At 41.9% G+C, this 13,027-nt stretch overlaps 1 protein-coding gene across 9 annotated transcripts in view; it reads right to left on the bottom strand.

Annotated features, from left to right (window-relative positions):
- Nucleotides 1-6,299: 6,299 nt before the first annotated feature.
- Nucleotides 6,300-13,027, bottom strand: part of SOX5 (SRY-box transcription factor 5) — a 942,792-nt gene continuing 936,064 nt past the window's right edge. For all 9 annotated transcript variants that reach the window (XM_084765306.1, XM_084765302.1, XM_084765304.1 and 6 more), the window contains 2 exons: nt 9,188-9,404; nt 6,300-7,708 (listed from right to left, as the gene is read on the bottom strand). In XM_084765306.1, the coding sequence (XP_084621432.1) occupies nt 7,405-7,708; nt 9,188-9,404 (521 nt within the window). In that variant the 3' untranslated portion in view covers nt 6,300-7,404. The remainder of the gene's footprint in view (nt 7,709-9,187; nt 9,405-13,027) is intronic.

The raw sequence follows: 13,027 nt of genomic DNA, 5'->3' as shown, positions 1-13,027 counted from the left end.
AATGTTAAATACATGGTTTTTTAATGTTTTTAATCTTTCCTCTGTATTTCTTTGCCACTTGCAAAAGTACACAGGTATCACTGTTGTGTATTAAGTTAGACTAAAATTTATAATTGATGCAAAGGGTATATATGATGGTTACTTTTAAATGACAATTTGATAAAACCCAGGAATTTTCTAAATCTGTTCTATCCCCTACCCTACCTCAACATACTTGCCTTCTAACAAGACAGCATGCGTTTATTATATTTATTAAAATATACACTTAAAAATCCCAACAGTGAATTTTTAAATAATGACTTTATTTCAAATATACTTTACAGTTTGTGTGTAATGAGGATCGCTTTCCAGATTCTGAAATTTAATAATAAATTGAACAGGCAGGGTACAGAATAGATGTTTGTAATTGGGCCTATTAATTCCTACAATTTTTCTGATCTTTTAGTGTATCATGCTTTCCTCTAACTGGAATGCGTACTGATTAGGATGAAGTCCTGAGTTCCATCCTCCAAGCTGCATATTAAATAGCAAGGAAGGAGCACTTGAGGCTCTGATAGTTTGAGTGTGCAAATAGTGTGTGTGTGTGTGTGTGTGTGTGTATGTGTGTATGTGTGTGTGTGTGTGCAAAAAGAACTTGCAACACAAATTGGTAGAGTGACACACTATAGGACAGATGTTTATCCTGCTTAAGAAGTTGTATCCGTTTTCCAGAACCCCCAAGAATACTATTGCAGGTGCGTTCTATAACCATTACAGTGTTTATGACCAGTCATCTCCAATAGCTTTTAGATTGCTTCATAAATGTCAAAAAATTGGATTTTTTCATAAACCATTTCTCTTGAGCTCATACGTGGATCTGCTTCCTGCATATCTTTGCCTCTGTCACTGTATCAGGTTGCAGTAACACGGAGAAGTTCTACAAGGAACACTTAGACATATAACTTTGGCAACAATGACAGCATCTTTAAAAGAAAAAGTGAAGATCTTGGTAAATGGAAGTGCCAGACCGAGTGTGTTGAAGCTACAGAAATGGGAATCCTTTTCCTCAGTGGCTGAGCCTCTTCTGGTTGCTTGGGACTGTGGCAATCAGGGGGAAGAGTCATAAGCCATGAAGAATATGGCATCAGGGGCTCTGAGTTAAAGCTCTGTAGGCTGCACCCAGGGGACTTGTATTTGGGGGAGAGAGAGATGGGGAACATGCATTTTTTTCATCAGCTCATATTTCCCACTTGAAATCTGATGAGAGGCTGAGGGTGAGTCCAGCTACCACAGCCCTAGATGTTCCACTTGTCCCAACAGAACGTCTACTTCCCAAGTCCTGCAAGGGATATTTCTTCTCAGAATGACACTGGTTTGCTTTGCAAACCTCAGGTGACTCTGTGATGTTTTCAGTGACCCGGCTCCCTGGCTAAATGGAATCCTAGATGCTGAGAGAATTGGCCTTTGCTGTAGCGATGGCTCCAGCATCCTCAAAGCCATGCATGGAGCAACAAGCAGGGATGGTTTCTGCCTGAGGTGTCAAGCATTGTGCAGATGCCTCTAACTACCAAATTCCACATGCAAAACAGAAGTAGGTGCAGGGAGAGGAAGAGAGCCTCTCCTGCTAAACAAAACAGGTGGTTTGGGGATATCACTGCCTAGGAAAGTATTTAGAGCCGAGCCACGGCAGCAGCTTGGTTAATGTCCCCAGATTCTGACTGATGGCATCTTGGGCTGGGCGTGGGACTGTGCACTTGGGTTTTCACAGCCTTTGTAGCATACGGCTGTTAGTGACCAATCACAGATCAGCAACTGCTCTACCTACGAGTGAGTGTGTTTCACAAGCATTTGCAGAAAGTTTTGTCTCAGCAGATACTGCTTACATACAAACAATACCCCAACCCAAACAATAACTCTAAACCCTCAGAGTGAAGTGGGACACACAGAACTACCAAGACAAAAAAGTACAAGCTGTTGGGAGCAAAAATGGCCCTTCAAGGAAAAAACAAAACAAAACAACAACAACAACAAAAAACAAAAAACACTTGTCTTTAGCAACAGCTTTAAAACCTGAGAAGTGAGTCTAGAGGCTGGGTGTGTGTTTTCAGCCATTCAGAAAGCAAACTGGGTGTGATTCCAACTGCACTTCCTGGAGGGAATATGGTTTATGCTCCTCTGTGTTCTGAGAGCTGACAGGAGGAGATGAGCCACCACACACTGGGGTAAAGTGTAACTATGGGATGTAAGTGTAACTATGGGGTGTAAGTGTAACTATGGGATGTAAGTGTAACTATGGGGTGTAAGAATCTCAACCCTCACCCAGTGAAATGTTCTAGTGCTCTCCAAACTGTTGTCCCCGAGTCAGTGACACAGGCGCGGACTCGGCCATGGACTCCTGTCTTAGGAAGGGGCCATGTTGAAGAATGAAGCCTGTAATCCTTAGTTCAAAGTCAGTGTCATGATATTCACATGGAAGGAGACGAGTCGTCCGAACTTCTCCTGGTCTCTTCACAATGAGCAGTTACCCTTTCACAAACAAATTGTGCAGAGAAACACAGTATAATAGATAAAGAACACGTTTGCTGTTTTTATTGGTGCCTTGCACGGCAGTAATACTGAAAAAGGGAATGCAAAACAAAACAAAAAACAAAACAGAATGAAAACAAAACAGGAAAGCAAAAAACAGGTTGGTGGGAACCCACATCTTGTTTTTTTTTCTTCTTTTTTTTTCTTTTTTTTCCCAAGAGTACACACACTCCTGTTTCATTCTTATTGTGGCATGAATGATAACATAAAACCAAAAAACATGAAAATATACAACTTATATTACACTATGTGTTATGAACAAAATAGAAATCTATAACTCTATGTTATATTTACACAATTTTTTATTTCATTAAATTTCAAGTGAGATGGTAGTTTGCACATACTTTGTTTTAAGCTCCAGGCATTGATTGTCTCTTTTCTATTTCTTTTTTTTTAATCATTAAAAAAAAAGTACAAACAAACAAAACTTATTCACTTGTGAAATCCAAACTGTTAGAAAGAGTAAGTGCTTTAGAGCCTGGGGAGCTAAACACTGCCTCAGTGGGCCAGTGACGGACACACTGGGGAGGACAGGCTCCCGTCAGGTCAGTGGGAGATTCAGCCTTGTCACCTTCAACCTGCGGAATTTCACAATTAAATACTGTGTCAACCTGGCTAGAGAAGTGCCTGTGTGCCCTACGGGACAAAGAGCTAGACCGGCCACTTTCAGTGGGTTTCATATTTTTCCCTTGCAGAGCTCATAAAAGTTTTATTTCACTATTAATTTGATAGACAAATATTTTTATAAACCTGTTTGTAAATATACAGTTATTACAATTCAATAATTTACCCTTTAGAGTAAGGAAAGTAGAGTAGTTATCTCTTAAGTTTTTAAGTGACGTAGAAGAGAACTCTTCTGAGAACACGATCAGCTTCTGCATTATGGAACTGTCTGAAAATGCACCACGATATGGTAAAGAGAATTTCCTTGAAAAAAAAAAAACAACTAAAGTAAATTGTACTTTAAAAATCAAATACAGGAAGTGTCCTCATTAAAGAACACTGTACACGCTAATACCCGTTCCCCATCGGAAGATTTGGCTCCAACCATGATAAGTGTGTTCACTGGGAGGGGCTTTACCCGAGATAATTCTTAGCTAGATATCAAACGAACTTTGAGTAAAAATACACTGATGTGGTTTTCCTGATTGCAATAACCAGCCAAATTATCAGCATACAAAAACCTTTAACCCATTTTCTCCAGTGAAATTTTGTCTTAGCTTTATATCAAACATGGCTATTTTTAGAGGTCCAATTAGAAATGCAAAAAGAAGAAACTGGCAATTATTACTCTTCAGTGTTGGTATAAAGGAGTGTGAAAGGGCAGATGGGGAGCAGGCAGAAAGACATGTCGGTGAGGCCTAAACAGAGAAGCAAGGAGGGGCGGAGAGGTGCTGATTGCTAACTTCTATCTTTCCATTTTATCTTATTTTCTCTACAATATCTTACTTTGTCATTATGTGGCATAGAAAGAATGTAAGGTTTTAGGATCCTTTACAAAAGTCATCACCCAATCAAAAGCCCAAAGGGCAATGCGTTAATATAGTTAAGTTGCTAGTCAAAGCACCTTTTTTTTTTCTCTCTCTAAGCAATTCAGTGTACTTTAGACATGAATAGAATTACCTTTGTTTTTGTTGTCTCCTGGGGAAAACTCTTAGGCAAAGTAAAGCCAACATCTACTGAAGAAAATGTCCAGACAGAGTATGGTATAGCACTATGCACTTGCTTTGCAGTTTTGTCTGGGCACAGTTCCATTATGGACATAAACTCAACCAAACTGGAGAATTTAGGCAGCTACAGGTTACCATGAACAATTTTGGTTTCCTTTCAAATAACACAAACCAAAGAGAGAGTGCTCAGATCCACTGCTGTGTTGGTTGGGGTGGGTTTGGCCATGGATGCCTTTCAGTAGCATCTACCTGGAGCTAAAACAAAGTATTCTTGTTGTCCAAGGTCAGGAAATGAAAACCAAGCTTGTCTAGAATGTGCTGTGAGGCAGGAACTCAGCACATGTGAGTGGAGAAATTTGTTAACAGACACAGAGAAACATTTTTTTTTTTATAAATCTGTTTTCACATTGTACATTAGAACGGTATAAAAACAAGTGTCTATTTTTTTTCTTATTCAGAGTGCTTCAAAACAAAACAAACAAAAACAAAAAAAATTGGCTCTAGATAATTGGTAATTAAATAACTAAAATGAGAGAAAAGAGCATAAGTTAATTAGGATTGAATACGACCCTCCTACTAATTCACTCCTTCATATTAAATACCAGAATTGATGCTACTGGGGCCAAAACTGTTAACACAGAAGAAGTTATGGATGGAGAAGCAAGTGTGTGCGTGAGTATGGGTGTATTACACTTACACACATGTGTGTATGTGTATATATGAGCTGGAAATAGAAATTAGTTTTAAATACCTAACAACTTCCAAATCAGAGCAGAATAAAATAGAAAGGGAGAAATAAAATAAATTATACATAATTTACTAATCTTGGAACAGCTGACTGTTATTATTATTATTACTATTAATATTATTATTATTATTTTATCATAATTTTACAACACTATCAAAAAGAGGCAATTCAAATGAAAATACAGTCATAAAAAAAAACCAAAAAACAAAAAACCCACGAACAGAAAAGAGAACCAAACCTCTGACATGCAGGTATGATCAGCTCCTCCAAGCAAAACCCCAGAGCAAGACTTCTGAGAGAGAGAAAAACAAAAAGGAGTTTTCTTTTCCTCCTTCTTCTTTTCTTTTTTGCTTTTTCATTTGTGAAAATCAAATTTGAGGGCAGTGTTTGGCAGCGCAACACGAGAATGGGATGGGATACCCTAACCCAACACATCTAGGCATTTGGCTGCAGTGTTCACTGTCTAATATTTAAACACAAACAATGGTGAGTGACCTGAAGTAACTCTGTGTTTGTTTGTACAGGCCCTACCACTGTCCTGGCCTTTTGGTTGGTGATCAGAACCAGCAGTCCCGTCACCATTGGCTGTTGCCCTGAGCCTGTACTCTGCAGGCACCAGCAATTGACCTTTTAGCAGATTCAAATTACAGTGAAGGACCATATGCTGGTAAGGGTCTCTGTGTTCAGCGAAGGCTCCATTTTGTGGTCCTGCGGTGAATTTTAACCAAATCTTAGGGCATCAAATACACAGCCCACACTTGAGAAATGCAAACAGTCTCCGACCTCACTGCCTGAAGAGATAAAAAGAAACTCTTATAAAATCATCAGTTCTGTTTCCTCATGAGGAAAGGTTGGATGTTGGGGACATAAGTTAAGTCTGTATTTCTGAAAAATGGCCAAATATATTCAAATAATGATTGTTTTACTTAAAGTTTCAACAGGAACACACACACACACACACACACACACACACACACACACACACACACACACACACACCACTAAGTAGCAAGCATTAGGATAAGCAAATAGTCCAGGGAGAAGGGACCTCAAGAAGCTTTGGGCTGGTAGCTTCCACATTTGCTGCGCACATCTCCATGACACAGGGCCACCGGGTCCCCCCAATGTACTAGAAATTGAAAAATAGAATTTCTGAGCCCTATGCTTAGTTCTGTTGTCACTAGAGATGCAAAGTCAAGGCCACGGTTGCTTCTAGACCACTTGCTTAGGAGGGGTGGAATTCTATTTCCACACGTGGGTTTTGCTCACAATGGCCCAACATTATTCCCTAATAGGAATGTATCTAATGTACCATAAACACACACACACACACACACACACACACACACACACACACACACATACACACACACACACACACACATACACACACACACTCTCTCACACACACATACACAGAAATCCAAGATCAGAAAATACCTTTTTGTCTAAATTTCTATGTCTCTCTCTCTCTCTCTCTCTCTCTCTCTCTCTCTCTCATTTCACCTGAGAACGGCACCTACAGTTTCCATTAAGAAAAAAAAAATCAATCTCACCAGTTGCTGGTGTATCAGCTCTTTCCAAGGACTGCCTAAGGTTTAACACTGTCCTAACTTAAGAAGGAACAGGAGAAAAGGGGGGTACAAAATGAAGTTGGTGATCGCTTCAGTATGAATTTGGCACTTGCTCAAAGATGTAGTGTCGTGTGCAAGGGTTAGAGGTCTCCAAGGAAAACGATTGCTGACTCTGTGGCGTAGACGCAAAGAAGGCAAAAAAAAAAACAAAAAACAAAAAACAAAAAAACAGGCGCTTTTTTTCCTCTCTCCCCGACCCTCACACACAGGCCTCCATCTTTAAAGCAGAGAGTTAGAGAGGGCAGAGGGAACATACACCCATCTTCCCTCTTTTTGTCAGGTGCAAGATAACATTCAAAAAGAAGAGAAAAGGAAAGTAAAAGCAAAGCCCAGAACCCACCCACCCCCAAACAGAACAAAACAGAAACAAAACTTATTTCTTTTTAAAAATTGTAGCACAAAACAACAAAACACATTCACAAGCCACTTGTTGGCACTGTGTACCTGAGTGAGGGTTTCTAGTTATAGAACAAACAGCCATAAAGTTTATTTAAAAAAAAAAAAGTTGACGGGTGAGACTTCAGTGCTGGGTATAGCAGCTGAGTACTGGCGTTGTTTTACCCATAGCTTATTTCAATCTCTTGTTGATGTTGTTTGCTTGTAATTTTTCCTTTCCGAGCCTTTTGAGGCTGAGGTCTATTTGTCAGCTGATGTCCCAACTATTTTAAGACTAACAGTTAAAATAACAGTCAGTGTATGAGAAAGTTAATGTGCTTGGCCACTGGTAAGGATGAGCCCGCGAGGGCTTCTTTTAAGTCCCCGGCTCGGCGCAGTCTGTTGGCCCTTATCAGTTGGCTTGTCCCGCGATATGGTTTTCGCTGTCACTCCCATAATCCACGTCAGGGTCATCCTCTTCCTCGTCGTACTCATCGTATATCTCTCCGTTGATGTCCTCCGCCTGGATTTCCTCTTTGATGTGAGGCTCCTCCCCCTTCACACCATAAGTGCTCTGAATCACGGGCATCCCAGGCTCCGGGCTGCTGGACACGCTCGAGTGCTCTGAGGGCAGGTGAGGGGATGGCATCCCTGCCATGGTGATGGCGCCAGGGTACACAACACCGGCAGTCGCGATGGGGATCTGTGCTTGTTGCCTGTCGCAGAGAGAGATGGTGAGTGTACACAGGAGGTTGCAGCTTCACTCTGGCTCAGCACCATCTGACTCGAACCAGCATTTACCCACTTACCCAACGTGCTTAAATGGCATCCTATGTGGATTCTAATGCCTTACTTGTACTTCATAGATACGAAGACATCTACAATTGTCATTTGATAATTAAAATAACCCTACTTTATTGTTATTAGGAAAACTATCTGGCACGGAAAGATTAAGCGAAATTACCCAAGAGCTTGACTCATGGCTCACTTTGCCTCCACAATGAAGGTGGAAGGAGTTTTCGCTTGTTTTTCCTACAGTGAAGCCTAAAAACAATTCAAGTAAACTAGAAAATCTCTAAACTACTTAGAACCTTCAAAATAATGTTATGATCCCCTAAACATGAGGAGGTAAAGCTATTGTGTTATTTAACTGCTATGAGAAAATGGCATTAGCCCTTTGGGGGATAAGAGGCAGGGCCGCCCCAGAAGTAACCTCCAGTTTCACACTTGCTTCCACTGTCCCCATCTTGAGACTCTTTAAAACCTTTAACCTGGGAACTCCCTAGTCTCAGATTTACTCTGATTGATTAAGCTGATCCCATTGGGATGAGATTCACAGGCCTCCATCTGGGCTTTATTTTTTTTTATTTATTTGTAGGTTTACCATGTACTCCAGGAACAGTGACCTCCCAGAACCTCACACAGAACATGTGGCTCTTTCAAGGGAGGGGAGGGTGCACGGCAGGTGTCATCACCTTTCTTTGATTGTTAAGCCTCCTTCTGACTATTCAGTGTGGGGTTTGCTACCCTAAGTTCTCTGGATCTTACTGTTTCAAGTATGGGGTGGCCTCACTCCCGTGTATCTTGAGAATTCTGCAGTGCCAGTGTAGGCAGCAGCATAGAGCATCACTGTGCATGGCCTCTCTGTGGGAAGCAGAGGAGAGCATTCCTGGGGCAAGCTTTATGTACAGGATGGAGCCCTCCTGACCTTGAGCTTGTGTGTCCTAAAAGAAACCTCTGCTGTATGAGATGTACACACAGAACATGTGTACGTGTGTGTGGTGTGTGAACACGCGCATGTGTGTGTATGTGCGCATGCGTGCATGTACTCATACGTGTTTAGCTCAGCAATTTCGCAATATTCAGAAAATACTGACTCGTTTGCAACCCCTGTTAGGTTGTGCTATCTTGGCTAAGCTGCGAGTAGTGAAACTCTGGAGTCATGAACCGCCAGCAGGAAAAGAATTGCTAAGAACCGGTCATACCTCTAAGTTCGTAACAGCAAGCATAAAGACTGCATTTGCTACTGAAGCGAAACTGCTTTCAAATAAGTTGGGACAAAACTAATAGGAGAGCAAGCAGCTTGCCGTGGATCCCCCTATAAACACAGAAACACATGTAGCCAAGGGGGCACTCTCTTCTGGACACCAGGGACGTGGCGCTGTGCAGTACAGGGACGGAGGGAGCTTTCATACCCAACGTTGAAGTACTGTCGCATTTCCTGCCTCCGGTTCCGCATGATGGCCTTGTACTCGCCGATGCGCAGTTTCTTGCCGTCCACCAGGCAGGTGCGCTTTGGCCTAGGCTTGTACTTGTAGTCTGGGTACTTTTCCAGGTGTTGTTTGCTGAGGCGGGCCTGCTCCTCATAGTATGGCTGTTTCTCTAGGTTGGTCATAGCTTTCCAGCGAGATCCTGTGGAGAGGAGGAGGTTAGGACGCCAATTTACAGTGTTTCTAAGAATCCTAAAAAAAGAGATGCCATGGAGAACAAGAAAGAAGTCGGAAAAAAAATGTTGGACAAAATCCAGAACTATATAAACATGTTTCTGATTAGCAAAATCAACTTGAAAGGCGAGATTTCACAAGAGCAGAGGTGTCTGCAAGGAAATTATGCACCCAAAGACAGGAGCGCTGGGCAATGCATTATTTTTGACTTGAATGAACAGTTTAGCGAAACTTGCTTATTATGCACTGAAATGCTTAAGAATTTCATATGATGCAGTTAAATTGCCAAAAGCTCCATGTGAATTCATCGCATGTTGCGAAGCTGTAAGTTACTGAGTCTTTGTATGTGAGTAGTATGTGAGGGCACATTGCTTATCACAAAAGTTCAGACATCACATGCTTTCAGAAACCACATCCGTAGAGAACACTGTGGTTTACAATCAGCTCTGAATGGCTGTTTATGGTCACGAGGTGTGAGATTGAGGGTTTGTCCTGTGTGGGAACTGTGCGGAGAACACTGGCTCATCTTGGGTCCCGTGACAGTTCGTCAGGTAAAGGCGCTGGCAGCCAGGCCTGACTCGCGTGGTGGACAAAGAGAACTGACCCCCGCAAGTTGTCTTCTGACCCACTAGGGGCACCCCTAGGCTCACAGAATAAGCTACACTATGTTAAAAAGGAACATTATGCCATCTTGCTACTTTTAGGCTCCAGAGTCCTTGGAGATAGGCAACACTGAAGATGTTTTCATACATGAGAGAATTGACTTTCACGTGCATGAGATCACTGCCCAAAAACATCATTCTCCTGACCCACGTGTGCACCTACTATGATCCAGTGAGAACACCAGCAAGTGTCAGAAGTAGTTTAGACAGATTGCCCCTGCCAGTCCAGACAGCTTGTATAGTTTCATTTATTCCAAACAGAGTGAGGGTTGGGGTTCAGAGAGCAGAGGTGCTTGTACTTTGCTCTAACACTTCTGTTTGAGCGACATGGTTGGTTGACCAGGTCATCTTATTCTAAGTACAGCCCCAAACTCCACCTCAGGGTACACACTCTAGAGCAGTGGTTCTCAACCTGTGGGTCATGACCCCACAGGGGTCACATATCACGCATTTATATTATGATTCAGAACAGTAGCAACAAAATATTTTTATGGTGGGGGGACTCACCACAACATGAACAGTATGAAAGGGTCGCAGCATTAGGAAGGTTGAGGACCACTGACTGAGAGCAAAACCTACCTCAAAACTGAATACAGAAATAAGGAAATTCAGTTAACCTACAAAGTTTTGAAAATTCTATCCAAATTCCTTCTAAAATATTTCTTTTTTAAAGAAAGGAAATGCTTATCTGGACATAGTGGCAAATGCCTTTAATCCCAGCACTCAGGGAGGAAGAGGGAAGCAGATCATTGTGAGATATCTAGGACAGCCTGCTCTACAAAGTGAGTCTGGGCCAGCCTAGGCTACAGAGAAACCCTGTACCAAAAATAAAGGAAAATAAAATAAAGGAAATACTTATTCTCAGAAGTGGCCTGCCTTGGATTGACAGCCATCTTTATATTTCTTACCATGTGCATAATGCTGGTTCGGTAGGTTAAGAGTTAAAACTCCCTACTTTACCTCTGACAGTATATTTCCCCTAAGAGCACCCAGTCTTAAGCTATAGTCTAAAAAATAGGGCCATGTAACAATTGCAAATACAAATACCTTTTTTATTTTAGAGCTGTGCTCTCTCAAGGCAGCTCCGGCTGGCTGGTCTTCCTGGTCTTCCTGCTTTATACTATTGCACGTGCTGGGATTACAGGCACGTACACTCCCACTACTCAGATTACACACTTAGTCGTTCATGGTTATGAATTAAGACCCAGAAGTACCAACTGGATGCAGCGGTCCAATCTACCTTAGGACTGCACAGTCTCAGTTTGGAGGCAAGTCCAGCTTACTTAATTCCCGTGGGTGAGGACAGCCAATGGCAAGTTGGCTTTGGCCTCAGTGGCTGCCCAGCTACCACAGCAGCTCACTGTGGATCCCATAACTGCACTCACGAGGATGGTGGCAAAGGCCCCGTGGGAGTGCGTCCTCCCCGCAAACAGATGAAAACAGTTACTTGGTTTGCTTTGTGCCCACAGCCACATACAATGGGGAAGTGGCTTGCTGTTTTCAAAGGGTGGGTTGTTTGTAAAGAAAAATGAAGAGACTCTTGGGAGTCCCGTCTGATAACCGAAGAGAACATTGCAAGGAAAAATATTTGATGCTCAAAGTATGAGAAAATAAGGAGCTTTTCCCTTTTTTTCTTTTTGCCTGGTTCTGAGAGGAGAGTGCGAGCTGAGCAGCAATGTCATCTCCATGGGGCATGTAATGAATTTGCACATTTTACTCCGACTACTGTATATCTAATCAGAAAAAGATGTCCCCAGTCCCTGATCTCGCGCCAAACAGTAAAAGGTGATTCCTTATGTTAACAATTTCAGCAGAATGGCTTATTAAAACCAGATTTTAGGGTATTATAAAATGCTTAGAAGCCCTTTAAAATGTCAACCAGGATCCCCAGAGACTACGTAAAATGTCAACCCAGCTCAAGCGCCTGTTTTAAGCAGAATGAATTAGCAGCATGCTGTCGGAGGCTGTTATCCAAAACAATCGGTAAAGAGAAAAACATCAAGCCTTCTTTGTACTTTTGTATAAAATAGGCCATTCAGAACCATCTTGTGACTATTTGAAGATTTTACATTTATTTAAAGCTATAACTAAATATTGTGGGCCACCCCCCCCCACACACACACCTCAGTGTTTAATTTCTGGGTGACTAAAAATGCTGTATGTTTAATTAATATGGCTGTATGAGAAAGACTTGGGCTGGAGCCGTCTTGTGTGTATACTGTAATGGCAGAGATCATATGGTGAGCCTCACCTTAAGTCAGAAAGGGGGTGTCTTAGCCAGTTATTGATGCACCGTAAAGTTGTTGTTGCATTGCCTAGAGCAATATTGTCTTTTTAAAAAACTTTTAAAGATATTTAAGTGTGTGTGTGTGTGTGTGTGTGTGTGTGTGTGTGTGTGTGTGCGCGCGCGGATTGCCTATGGAGAGCAGATCAAGGCTTTGGATACCCTGAGCCTGCAGGAGTCCTGAGCCGCTCAGCCCCCCTCTGCTGCCACAGAAGCTTCTTCACGCCTTCTGCTCTTCTACGTAGAATAAAGTTTTAGCCAGTGAGGATTTAGCACCAAGCTTGCTTATCAAGTGGTTCCACTTGAAGCAGGGGTGGGCATGTTCTAAATTTAGGGGGATGCGGCCAGAAATAGAGCCACACTCCTTTAGTCCTGGCATTTGGGAGGTGTATCTCTTTAATTTTGAGGCCAGATATTAGAGATATTTACCTCACTCTTATCACTCCCAGCATTTTACTATGTACAAATTTGTGTGTTCAAAAGTGGAAATCCTATTGAAATCCTATTATTTCTGCAGCTCAGTGCCATTTGTTCTAATTTTTCAGACAAGATGCATATATTTATCTGGAAACTATTTTAGAAGAAAATATTAAAACACACGCTTAAGTGCATGTGTTTTTATGTGGTCTGATCACATTATAACAC

Source organism: Acomys minous (genome assembly GCF_964271855.1).
Source record: "Acomys minous genome assembly, chromosome: 17".
In the NCBI taxonomy this organism is placed as follows: Eukaryota; Metazoa; Chordata; class Mammalia; order Rodentia; family Muridae; genus Acomys; species Acomys minous.
Note: the sequence above shows the minus strand (reverse complement) of the source record. Positions and strands in the feature narration are given on the sequence as shown.